The sequence below is a fragment of the Vombatus ursinus genome, unplaced genomic scaffold, assembly GCF_900497805.2.
Source record: "Vombatus ursinus unplaced genomic scaffold, bare-nosed wombat genome assembly UNPS02014807.1, whole genome shotgun sequence".
Classification (NCBI taxonomy): Eukaryota; Metazoa; Chordata; class Mammalia; order Diprotodontia; family Vombatidae; genus Vombatus; species Vombatus ursinus.
Window position 1 is genome coordinate 34198979 of NW_020954585.1, and position 12259 is coordinate 34211237.

Sequence of the window (12259 nt, forward strand, 5' to 3'; positions counted from 1 at the left end):
TTTTTTTTTTCTTCTGTTATTGCTCATGTCAAGGTATCTTCATGCTATTTGTAGTTTTCCTTCACGATATGCTACATTCCTAGGGAAGAGCTGTCTAGGAAGCCATTCACCTTTCTGTAAGGAAAATGGAAAGTTAAGTCCTTTTATCTATACTATTCAGTCTCAGCATTGAGCAGTCCTGAGGCAGTCATGTGTAGTTCATAGATGCCCATACCCATTTGGATTTCATCAATATTACAGAGATGTCATTATACCATCTTACAAAACATTCAAAAAATTCCCACTGCAGCAAAATGGGATTCATAATAAACATTAATTTTATTTATACATCTAATGGGGATTAACTTAAAGACTGTATCTTACAAGAAGAAAACTGCATTTGAAAAGGTGAAGCTTTTAAATAGTATGCCTTGTGTATGTGTGTGAGTGTATTTGTGTATGTGTATATAGGCATGTGTTTAGGGATAAAGACTAGATCTCTGATTTCACAGGTATTGGAAATACTAGGGTAAAGAAATCCCCTCTATCAATGTAGGATGGCATCTTCCCTATAACTTATTACAACTTATATTTTTAGAGAGTTTCCTAGAGTGCTAAGAGTTTAAATAACTTGCCCAGGGTCACACAGCTTGTGTAGGTCAGAGGCAGGATATGAACATGGTCTTTCTGACTTTGAGACCAGCTTTCCATCCATTAGGCTGCCTTTGCTGAGTGTGTGTGTGTGTGTGTGTGTGTGTGTGTATGTACATCTCTGATAATTGGGTATCCAATGTCTTAATTGGGACATAGACATGTGCAGTAGGGGAGGGTCCAGGCTTTTGATTTCATCAATGTAAAGAATTCCCTTTACTGTTGCAGACCAGAAACTCATCTGAGATTTAGAAAGTTTCCTGGGTAACTGAGATATTACATGACTGGCTCTTGTATACACAACTAATGTGTGTCAGAGTAAAGACTTGAACCCAAGTCTTCTATTTCCAAGGCTGGCCATCTCTCTAATAAGCTATGCAATCTCTGTATGTATGTATTTATGTATATATGTATGTACATGTGTATAAAATAAGGTTTCTTTTCTAAGGTTCTTTTCTCTGTTTGGGCAAGAGATCTTCAGTATAAGGCATCAAGTGAAAACAAATGCTGAAATTTATTAGGAGACTTTTGCTAAAGTGATTTTTTGAAGTTGGTGAGGATTATAGAAGCAGAAACAAAAAACGAAAAACTTAAGTAGCTAACAAGGGATGAGATTTAAAGTCAAGAGGTCTGAATTCCTTTTATTGCTTTGCTATAGCTTTGCAATCTAATAAATATCAACATTTACTAAAGAGCACATTTCTCGACTCAAAAGGATATTGTGGGAGAAGTATTTTATAAACAGTAAAGCCCCATAAAATGTGCATCATTATTATTATTAATTATACATCATAGATCTTAGGTGTAGATCACAGTATCCAAATCTGGCCCTAAACTGTACTCTCAAGAATGAATAGAAATTTACCAAAAATGAGAAGGTCAGAGCTTGGTTTATTTTGCAGGATATGTAGGCCTAGGAGGTCATGGGGAGCTAGCTGGTCATATAACTATTTTTGAATTATTGCAAGTCAGAGAAAATGTGTAATGAGGACAGCGTTCTCTCTCTTCATTATAACTGGGCAAACCTCAAAATACTCCACATAACTAATTTGATGCCTACCTCATGCTTTTGCCTTTGGAATCTGCAGTCAGGCCATAAATCTATTCAAGGAAATGTTCTTCATCTCTATCTTGGTTACAAAAAGAAAATAACTTACCTTAGTATTTTATACCTTAAATATTTGGTTCCAACATCAGAGGCAAATAAATAAACTTGCATTGAGTTACTACCTACCTGTTTGCTGGGCCTTTGACCCAGGGCAAAATGTAGTATTCAATTCAGTTTGACAAATATGTGGTATGGGTTTAGCATTTTTGCTGCTTCCATTTTGAATTATAAAAATATCCCATTTTTTCTCTTCTTTTTAGCATAAGGTAAATCCTAAATTATCTTTAGTAGTAAGAAAGCTCTTAATAACTTGTTAATACAGCTTATTAGCTGTGCCACTAGTAAGCTTTCCATTAACAATCAGTGAATTGCAAATTCACTTTTAGCAAAGACATGCATTAAGGTGGTATTGTAAGATGAGTTGGTACAAAACGTTCCCCTCAAAAGTCTGGGGCAGACCGTCCCACAAACACATAGGAGGGGAGAGTGGGCTTAAGTTTCGAGTATGATGGTAGTGGGAAATATATGGAATGGGGAACTCACAACTCTTGGTAGAGAGGTCCTTTTTCTCTTTGTAGGGTCCTCACGCAGCTTCTATTGGGTACAGCTCTTTGCTGGACAGTTTGATCAGCTACCTTCCAATATTTGCTTATTTCTTAAGTTCATAGCTATCACTCATCTCTACCATGAAGAATTAGGCCAAGGGTGTGGCCTTGAGGCTGCAGGTTTCCCACCCCAGCGTTAAGCTTTCTGAAGCTATCTCTTCTCTTGGGTGACTATCTCTCCATATTTGTGTCTTTCTTAGTCTATCTCTGCTTCCAGACGGGTGCACGGTAAACTACTGGTACAGTAGCTTCAAAGAAATGGTCCTTTCCTTGTTGCTTTCTTATACAGGTAAAGGAGTCTTCCTTCGTAAGATATTCCTAGGGCTAGAATCCTCCTACTCCCAAACTGTTGAACACATGAATTGAGTTTGTTTTTATCTATAGGTCCCAGAGGCATAACTCCTTCTCTCAACCAATCACAATATTTCCTTCTTGAGAGACAGTTTGTACCTGATAAATGGATCATAGTAGAGATTAAGCTTTTTTTCACATTAAAATCTAATCAAGTCTATTGATTGATTCTGTGATATACCTCAACTGAGGTATCTTGATCTTAATGAAATTAATTGAGGTGTGTGTGCATGTGTGTACAAGCATGCATACATGCATGTGTGTGTGTATGTGTGTGTGAATGTGAATGTGAACGCCACCACCTCCACTCCTTATAGCATAATTACAAAGACTGACCTCCTTGCTATTCCATGAACAACGTACTCCATCTCTTGGCTCCAAGCATTTTCTCTGGCCATCCTCCAAGCCTGGAATGTTCTTCCTCCTCATTTCTACCTTCTGCTTTCCCCAACTTCCTGTAGGTTCCAACTAAAATCTCATCTTCTACAGGAAGTCTTTCCTGATACCTCTTAATTCTAGTGTCTTCACTCTTAATTATTTCCTCTTTATCCTGTATATGACTTAATTGTGTATTTTTTTTTTATTTGCTTCTTGTCTCCCTCACTAGATTGTAAGCTCCTTGAGGGCAGAAATTATCTTTTGCCTCATTTTTGTATCCCCAGTGTTTGACTGTGTCTGACACATAGTAGACAATACATGATTATTGACTGGCTGAAACTGATCAGCCACCTACTTAAGTGAAGAATGAGCTCAAATCTAGTCTTTTGACTTTCAGACTGATACAAAGTCAAGGACCAAGATTATTTCATTTTTCTTTGCTATCATTTTTAGGACTTTCTGGTTTCATGTCAAACTTTCTGGCTTCACTGTCAAAAACTCTGCCATCTGCAAACCAATTCAGAATATGAAATACATTACTCCCATCCCATTCTTGTCTGTGGAGTGCACAAGGAAACGTTCAAGAATATGTCCTTCTTTTCCACTACTTTGCCATTAACATCATCATCTTTTCCTCTTCATCCCATCACACTGCTATGAAATAAAAAGACAGATCTGCCCTGGCTTGAAAATTGATCAGGATTAGTTTGCCAGTACAGGGCTGTATTTTAACTTATAATTTTTGCTGTGTGTTTACTTTCGAATTCAGGAAATGATATCAGAGAAAGGGATGTATTCCATCAACTCATAAACACCCAAGGGCATTCTAGAGCTAGTACCTACAGGAGAGAGTGTTAAATTTTCAGGGTGAGCATTTACACCTTGGAAACTAGTGAGCATTATGAACTGGGGTTTGATTTATTGTTTTGTTAATCATCTTGCAAGCTTTACAAAAACAGACAGTGGTGGAACGATACTTGTTGTTCCCTGGTCTGGACTTATAGAAGTGAGGGTGAAAATGCTAATGGGCAGATTAAACTTAAAGTGTCATGAGTACATTTTCTCCCCCTGGAGAGCCAGTTGTTAAACATTTACCAGCTTACCGCTGAGAGCATCTAACCTGAGCACTTTCTCTCATACAAAAAGATCACAACTTCCTTTGCCCAACCTTTTGCTGTGCAGATTTGTGATGTAAAATATTTATTAACTCACCTGATTTTGTTAGTACTCTACCCACTCCCAAGAAGGTGAATCTGTCAGTAAAGCAAATTAAATCAGAACTTGTTCTACTCATCCCCTCACCTTCTACTCACCTGCTCACTTTCTAAGGCATCAGACATGTAGACTACACTAGAGGATTTTTTTTTTTAGCAATGATCTTCCTGTAAAATAGTTATATCTTGAGAACTACCATCATATTTTCTTTGCACATACATACTTAGGAAGGAATTTAGGAAGGAAGGGAAGGAGGGAAGAAAAAAGGAGGGAGAGAAGGAGAAAAAGGAAGAGGAAAGAAAGTTATTAAGCACTTACTACATGATGGGAATTATTCTAAACACTGGGGATAAAAAGACAGTCCCAGCCATCAAAGTGCTTATGTTCTGATAGGGGAAACAATACACATAGGGGCATGGTAGTCAGCAAAGAGTGAAATCATAGGCATAGTTAGTAAAGCCATAGTACAATCAATTGGCTCACCTTTTTCAGAAGCAGTTATTAGTGTTGATTTAATTAATATCACCACAGCACGAGGAGGAGAGGGGTCGAAGAATAAGTGCAGGGAAGCATGGAAGGAAGATGGCAGTGGAGCTTAGTCAGGTGACTGGAGCTGGCTAGATGTAGTGAGCTTTCCCCAGTCAGCACAGTCCCAGCATGGGAGCTGGAGTTTCATTTGGGTGGGTGCAGTATCAGGGTGGCAGGACAGGAAGATGGCAGGGAAGTGTGGTTGGGAGGCTGAGTCTGACTGGGTGTAGTCAGCTCTCACTAATCAGCATGGCCCCAGGGTAGAAGGAAGTTACACTTACATTTGACGAAAATCTAAAGCTACTTATCCTGAGTTTCCTTATCTGTAGAAGGGGGAGGTTAATATAGATGCAGCATTCTTAAACTAATTCCAGAAGTGTGTCAGAGCCAGCCCCAACCAACTTGTGAGCTGATTGTTAAAATTTCAGTGTATTTACACCTCAGAAATTGGCAAATGCTATAAATCAAAACTTGATTTGTTATTTTGTTGATTGTCTAGCCTAAAGAAAGTGATGTACAAAATGTTAATAATACAAATTAAATGTAAAAGCATGTATGCATACATTTTCCCCTTTGGATGGCCAATTGTTAACCATGTACCAGTATACAAATATTTACCAGCCCCCTTCATTGGCGATGTGTGAACTTGTATGGGAAAACATCTTCATTTCAATAGAAATTGGTTTCCTTTGTAATTTTATGTATTTTACTCTTCATACTTAAAAACATTATTCTGAGAAAGGTCCATGGGCTGCTTTACGAGTCCATGAAACACACACAAAAAGGCTTAGAACTACTGGACAAGATGGTCTCTGAGCTCCCAGCTAGCCAGCTAGCCATACTAGCCAGCACTAGTATGAGTAGCTCTTTCCTTATTGCTGATAGTCTAAAAAGTATATCTAGATGCCTACTCACATGGTTTCTTCCATACATGTTAGCTTGAACACCTTACTCCATAAACACTCTATATTCGAACCCACAGTATTGGAAAACCAAAATCCCAGATTAGGTATAGTGCTATGCTTCCTAATTGTCCGAGCTAATCCTCTCACTGAAATTGATTCAAGTGCCTTCACGATAAAAAGGAATATAATAATTTGAAAGTTTGTCAAGCAATGAAAGGTAGTATATTTTGACACACTAATCCAGTAACTAATCAGTTTTCTAATAAACAATCAGCAATACACTAATGTGTCATCAGCACTTCAGAAGCTCTGGAGGGAGGATGATCTGCGCAGAGACGTTAATGAATACACCAAAAATCATTAAGTGATCAATACTTCTGAGTTATTTTCATTGAGCTGATAGGTCTGATACATTAAAGCTGACATTCTACATTTGTCAAGATCACAGTGCAGTTTTTAACAGTGAAGCAGGCTGCTAAAAATAAGCCTGGAAAGACAATCAAAGAAACACAACTTACGGACACTTGACACGCTCAGCAGGTGCAGGGACCCTGATGAATGAACACGTCATCTAAGAACTCTAACTCCCAAACACACAATTCCTCATTAAAAGCTATGTAAAAATTTCAGGACTATGCACAAATCCTTGGTCTAAATTTTCACAAATAATTATTTGGTGGCAGGACACCTGTAATTTAGAGAAGAGTAGAAAGCAAAATGCTCTGCAGGTAGCAGAGAGTATTGTTTTCCTGAATCCCTGGTGGTGGAAGGGAAATGTCTAAATTCATCATGAGATCATCATGAGATGAATGTTGAGATTTTCATTCACAGTGTGGGTAACACATGGCACCAGAAAACAGGGATAACTTCATGAACAAGGATTTTAGGATAGGTGATAGTGGGAAATTCCCTGTAGCTTCTTTTTCTCTGAAGATATGGGGAAAGGAAATTATGAGCATGAAGGAGTGCAGCTAAATGTGGAAGGCAGCCATTCCTGATAATTGGTTGTGCACAATGGGCAAATAGTGGCACTGAGCACCACTGTGGCTCACATGATAGCTGACGGCCTATAATGCTGCTTCTTTGTGTGTAAACAATTACATCCATTGGTGGGCATTGGTGTTTGGAGACAAACATTTTTTTTTTTTGAAGTGAGTGAACATAGAAAAAAGACTGGGAGATCTACGTAGCTCACTGCTGTGGTATACCGCCAACTCTCCTAGGGAATATTCTTATTTCAATTAGGGACTGGAGATATTGTGAAGAAGAGGAACCTCATTTTTCATCCCATCATTTGTTGTCCTGCAATCTTGGGGCAGGTAAACTAACCCTAGGGACTTGTATTTCAGCTTTTTTTTTTTCTTAAAATATCTAAATATTGTATTTTTGCCCAAAGTAAAGCTGGGCTGTGTTAATGTGAGCAACTTATACAAAAAGCAACCAACCTCCCACAGCATTGCAAACAAATGCAGTGCTTCCTCTTGTTTCCAAACTAAGAGATGAACACCCTGGGTCTCCCATACTCACAGAAGTTGAAATTCTGGTTTTAAATTAGCAGAAGGTGAAATTCTATTTGTCATCAATTTCTTCTTGGGGTTACAGAGCAGAAAACTGCAGACAAGCTGCTTCTTTGATGGCTCACTCCTAAAAATCTCTTTTTGTTCTTTATCTATTTGAACTGACAGCGATCAGAGCTACAGCCGGACAGGCCTCTCTGGAGAAATCACCTTCCCCCTGCCTATTGACAGATCCCTCTGTTCTGAATCAGACAGGCCTTGTCCCATCATAGGCATCAAGGCCTTGGAAGGAGCCACCAATTAAACCTCTTGAGCCGGTAAAATCTGAAGCCGCTTTGGAGTGTCTGTTCTGATTAGGCAGGATGAGACAAAGCCCACCGCCCCCCAGGAGCAGCTCCCTGGTCTCAATTTTCTCTCTTGCCTCCACCAGGTGCGAGAGGTGTGAGAGGAGCTTCACGCAGGCCACCCAGCTGAGTCGACACCAACGGATGCCCAATGAGTGCAAGCCAATAACAGAGAGCCCAGAATCAATTGAAGTGGATTAACTGATTGACTGGTTGGAATTAAACTGCAAGGAAAGTCATGATTAAATGTCACGGACACTTAAGCAAAACCAAAGATTTCCTCTGAGCAACTTTCAATCAGCCCCAGAAAACCAAAAGCAGTAATAAAATAAGTAAGATGTTAAGAGATATTGATCCTGGCGTGGAAGTGAGACCAGGAAAGAAATTATTTATTTATGACTAGGGATGAGACTTATTTCAGTGGACAAGTAACCTGGGACGGCTCACATTCCTAGGCCCACCATGTATTTGCTTTATTTCTAAAAGCTTTTTAAAAAATTGTTATTTAGAACCAAAGTGAGGAATCTTATGGGTTCTTCTGCCCACAGTTATGACTGAGAATGCACTTGGACTTATTTCTCACTGTACTTTTTTTAGTGGCATGACTTAATGGACCTAGATGATGTAAAGTCCTTCTTTCTGCTGGCTCCTTTTGGTTTGGCTTGGTGCTGACTCTGATAGCAGTTGTAACACCTGAAGGGGGCCTCTGGAAACAAAAGCAAGAACCTTTACTAAGCAGTGTTAACTTCAGACGGAAGGACATTTCATTTCCATGGTTTCCATGCTCACCACTTCCACACTTTTTTACATGACTGTGTTCCCTCAACAGCTTGGTCTTGTAGAAGGAGAACCCAGAAAAGGAAGAAAATGATGTAAAATTCAAGGGCGGGAGAGAGGGTGGAAGGGACAGAGGAATTATTTTTGTCCTGTCAGGATATTGTTGATAAGGAGGGCATTTTAAAACTGCAGAGCTTCATAAACCGGTATTATTGTTCCAAATCAGCTAGCAAGGAAATTGGTTTTCAGTAACATTTTAGCTTATAAAACTCCAAAATAAAGTTTGTCAATGTGAAGCCAAATATCCAATATTAGGTTTCAAGTATTTTTTTTTTAATTGTTGCAGAGGCCCAGATGATCCAAGGCTCAACCTTCAAAGCTTTCGTTATTTCTTCTGATCTTTTCTTCCCTCAAAGTCTGAGTAGGCCTTGGATTGCTTTCTCATTTATTCGCTGAGTGCTGGAGTTTTTGCTTAAACCCTAATACTAAACGATGCATAGAAAGAATAGATCATTGAGATGCTGTATTAAACCATAGAGGTCAGGGCTGTATTTTATTAATGGGAACTATCAGCCCAATTCCTCAGGCCCTTGACTAATTCTCTTCCTTAAAGACTGATAGATTAGAAGGAGAAGGCCCTGTGGGCAAAATTTCACAGTTTTTTGTTTTGAGAGTAAGGAAGTCGGTATCTTAGGGACCTAAGTTCACTTTCCCTCTGTAATGGGCCTGTGGGTATAACTGGTACAGAGCTTGACCTTGTATTCTGTGACAGCTCAGTCAGGGCTTTCCACTACCGTCCTTTGGGACTCCAAGAAGCAGGAACACATCCAGCCATTATACCTTTGCCTAAACCCCCAGCTTGGTACTAGCTCCTCAATCTGACTCTATCTCCAAGGATTCTCTTGACTGTAGAAACCTCTTGTTTGTAGCATTTCTAAGTCACACACTGTTGGAACATCTGGCATCTCTACGACTAACGCAAACTGCTAGCTCTCTGTTTTCATCACCATATAGAAACATATTGCATTGTTTTCAATTATTTTGAAAGGGACAGAGAATGACATGCTTACCCTGAATAATGCTTTCCTTTTCTCAGTATTTTTCTAATTTTACTTCCTCATCTTTTAACACCCCCCCACTAATTTCCATATCTAAAAAAGAATAACAGGGCTACAGCTTGGCTCCTATTAAGTTCTGAGTTCTTAAGAAAATGTTACTGCAGTTTTTCTGCCACAGGAAAGGCTGTCTAATTCAGATATCTAGTTCTCAATCTTAAATCACCTAAATTCTTCCAAATACTCTCTTGCTGTCCTTTTTCTTGATTAAAAAAAAAGATTCTAGGTATTATCCTCTCAGAGGATTGAAGAAGAAATGTGCATTGCCCATCTGAGGTGTTGGGGATCTTTATTCACTTGTATAATCCTCCCTACAGTGGAAAGAAGAGTAAAGGAGATGCTCAGAAATTAATTCAATGCATGTAAGCAAATGTAAATATATAGGATGCTAAGTCTCCCAAATGAGCAAGAATTCCATAATTTGAGGATGGCACATTTAGGTATACTTTTTGGAAGAGACAATTACAGTTGAGGGGCCTAAAATTTACTTAGTTACTCAGATTTTTGAGTTAGATATATTTGGCTCAGCCACTCAGATCAGCTTCTCTCGTGTGAATCCTGGTCTCTGAATACTAAAAAAAAGAGAAACCTTTCCTTTTCTCTTGGTTCATAAAACCTGGAAAGGAAAAAAAAAAAGAGTTTCAGTTATAATTGACCTTACAACCGAGATATCTATGCTAACTATTGCTGAACACACATGGAATACTGCAGGCTTTTTCATTCAACTTTTCTAACATTCTGACCTCACTTATCTATTTTTTCCCTTTGATTATTAAAAGAAAGTTTTTGGCATTTATTTGCCCTCAAATTTGGCAAGGAAATATTTTCTGTCTGATCAGATAGGAAATAGAAAAGCAGAATTTTTCAGGCATATGGGGACACTTGCAGTTTTAACACTGCCAAGAATCTCACAGAAGTCTGTAAACGATGCCAGGTCTAACTCAGACAGAGTGAAGCTAAGAATTAAGATAATTACTGAGATAATTCAGCCTTAAAACAAGTTCATCTGAAATGTACAGGCCCTAACACTTGCACATAGTGAGTGTTCAATAATGTTTACTATCCAGATACTCAAAGCTAATTGAAAAGTCCACTTTAAATATCCAGACAATGGTATCATTTCTGTACTTTGCTACTTCAGTGAGGGAACACAGAGAGAGAAAGTGTTGGTGACAATTACTAGCTTCCATTGGCGGTGATTTTTGGTTACTGTTATTCCTCTGGACCTGTGATTTCATCAGCAAAGAGAACTCCTAGTAGTTATTTGCCAATAAACAGTTGTGTAAAGAACACCTAAAAACTCTACTTACTGAAGGAAGAAGATGGTTGATATGGAAAGCCATATTGATAGTGTTGAATACATCTATCTCATGCCTCTCCCAGAAGTGAGCTTTATCAACTTATCCTTACCATTAAACTATACTGAAATAAAAGGAGGACATCATATTCTATCAAGATAGGACACACCATTTCAGCATATATTATCTCTTCCTCACTTACCACCCAGACAAGAGTCTTCTGAAAACTGTTGTAAAGCAAAGAGAATATAGATATCACTGCATTGTGATAGGAATTGGGTTCTGAGTGTTCCTAGTTTTAAAAGGCAGTATTGAGCATTCTCTCCTTCAATATTTAAGAATATTTTCTAAGCATGTATTTTATTTTACTATTATTAATTTGAAACTGGGTCTTCTTATCACACCAAGGCTGCAAAAGCAGTAGCCACTATTAGATCCTATCCCTATAGCTAAACAGCATGGAAACTTCAACCTGCTCCATTTCTGACCTGGGCCAGTTTGCCACTTTTCAAGTAGTCTGGTTGCCACCATATGGGTGCTGAACTTGGTGTGGTCACCTGATCAACTTCACTTGTACTGCAACTGAGAACTCCCAAATTCAAGCAACCCACCAGCCTCAGCCTCCTCAGTAGCAGGGATTATTACAGCCTATATCATAAGTCTCCTTGTAAGCATTTCTTTTAGGACTTGTACTACAAAGTCCCCCACTTCCCCCCAGTGAGGTCATGATAAGTTGTTATGCAGCTCTTGTTTCATTTAATAGACATAATCAAATTTAGGCTGTACCTAATGCTATGGTGTTAGCAATGCGATGGCTATAGGGAAATATATTGGGGTTCCTGCCTTCCAGGAACTTACAAACTAATATTTTCTTCTACTTTGACACAACCCATCCCATTTCAACTCATTCTTTTAAAGAAGTCTACTTTATCATCCCACTGATTTTCCTTTACTTATTCATTTAGTGAATCAATATTTTTGAAATTCCTACAACAATTCCTACAACACAAGATGTGCTAGGTAACCCCCACAAAAAACAAAATAATTTACATGAGTTTGTATGTTGGGAAAATCAGTGTTTTCATTCTAGGCGAGTGATTATTTGTGTAAGTATTCAGTCCCTTAGGGTTCAAGAAGTCAGAGATATTGCAATATGTGGAGGACAGAGGAGAGAAAAATCTCTTCTCTTTTGATTAGAAAGTGAATTTAACAGTGAATTACTGTGCATAACTGGGTTGGCTTCGATTTGCCTGTGTAGACTAAATCTTGGAAATGATGCCAAGAAGTCAGTGAGCCACTAGTGGAGGGGGAAGAGGATAAGTACCTGTGTAGGTTTGACTTGTTTTCTTACCACCTACTGTGATAACAGCAGAATACTTTCCCAGTTTGTGATGACCTCCAACTATTTCTCTCCTAGCTTGCTGCCTCCAGTGGGATTGTCCCTGATTGAATCTGGGACCCTTCTTGAGGACCTTGTTACTCTGATAG

The 12259-nt window shown here is 38.7% G+C and overlaps 1 protein-coding gene across 1 annotated transcript in view; it reads left to right on the forward strand.

Moving 5' to 3' along the window:
• The window catches only part of PRDM6 (PR/SET domain 6), a 153109-nt gene extending 144463 nt beyond the window's left edge, over positions 1–8646 (forward strand). Inside the window, exon 8 of the mRNA XM_027874971.1 lies at positions 7668–8646. Coding sequence (XP_027730772.1) covers positions 7668–7782 — 115 coding nt within the window. The 3' untranslated portion in view covers positions 7783–8646. The remainder of the gene's footprint in view (positions 1–7667) is intronic.
• The last annotated feature ends 3613 nt before the right edge of the window (positions 8647–12259 follow it).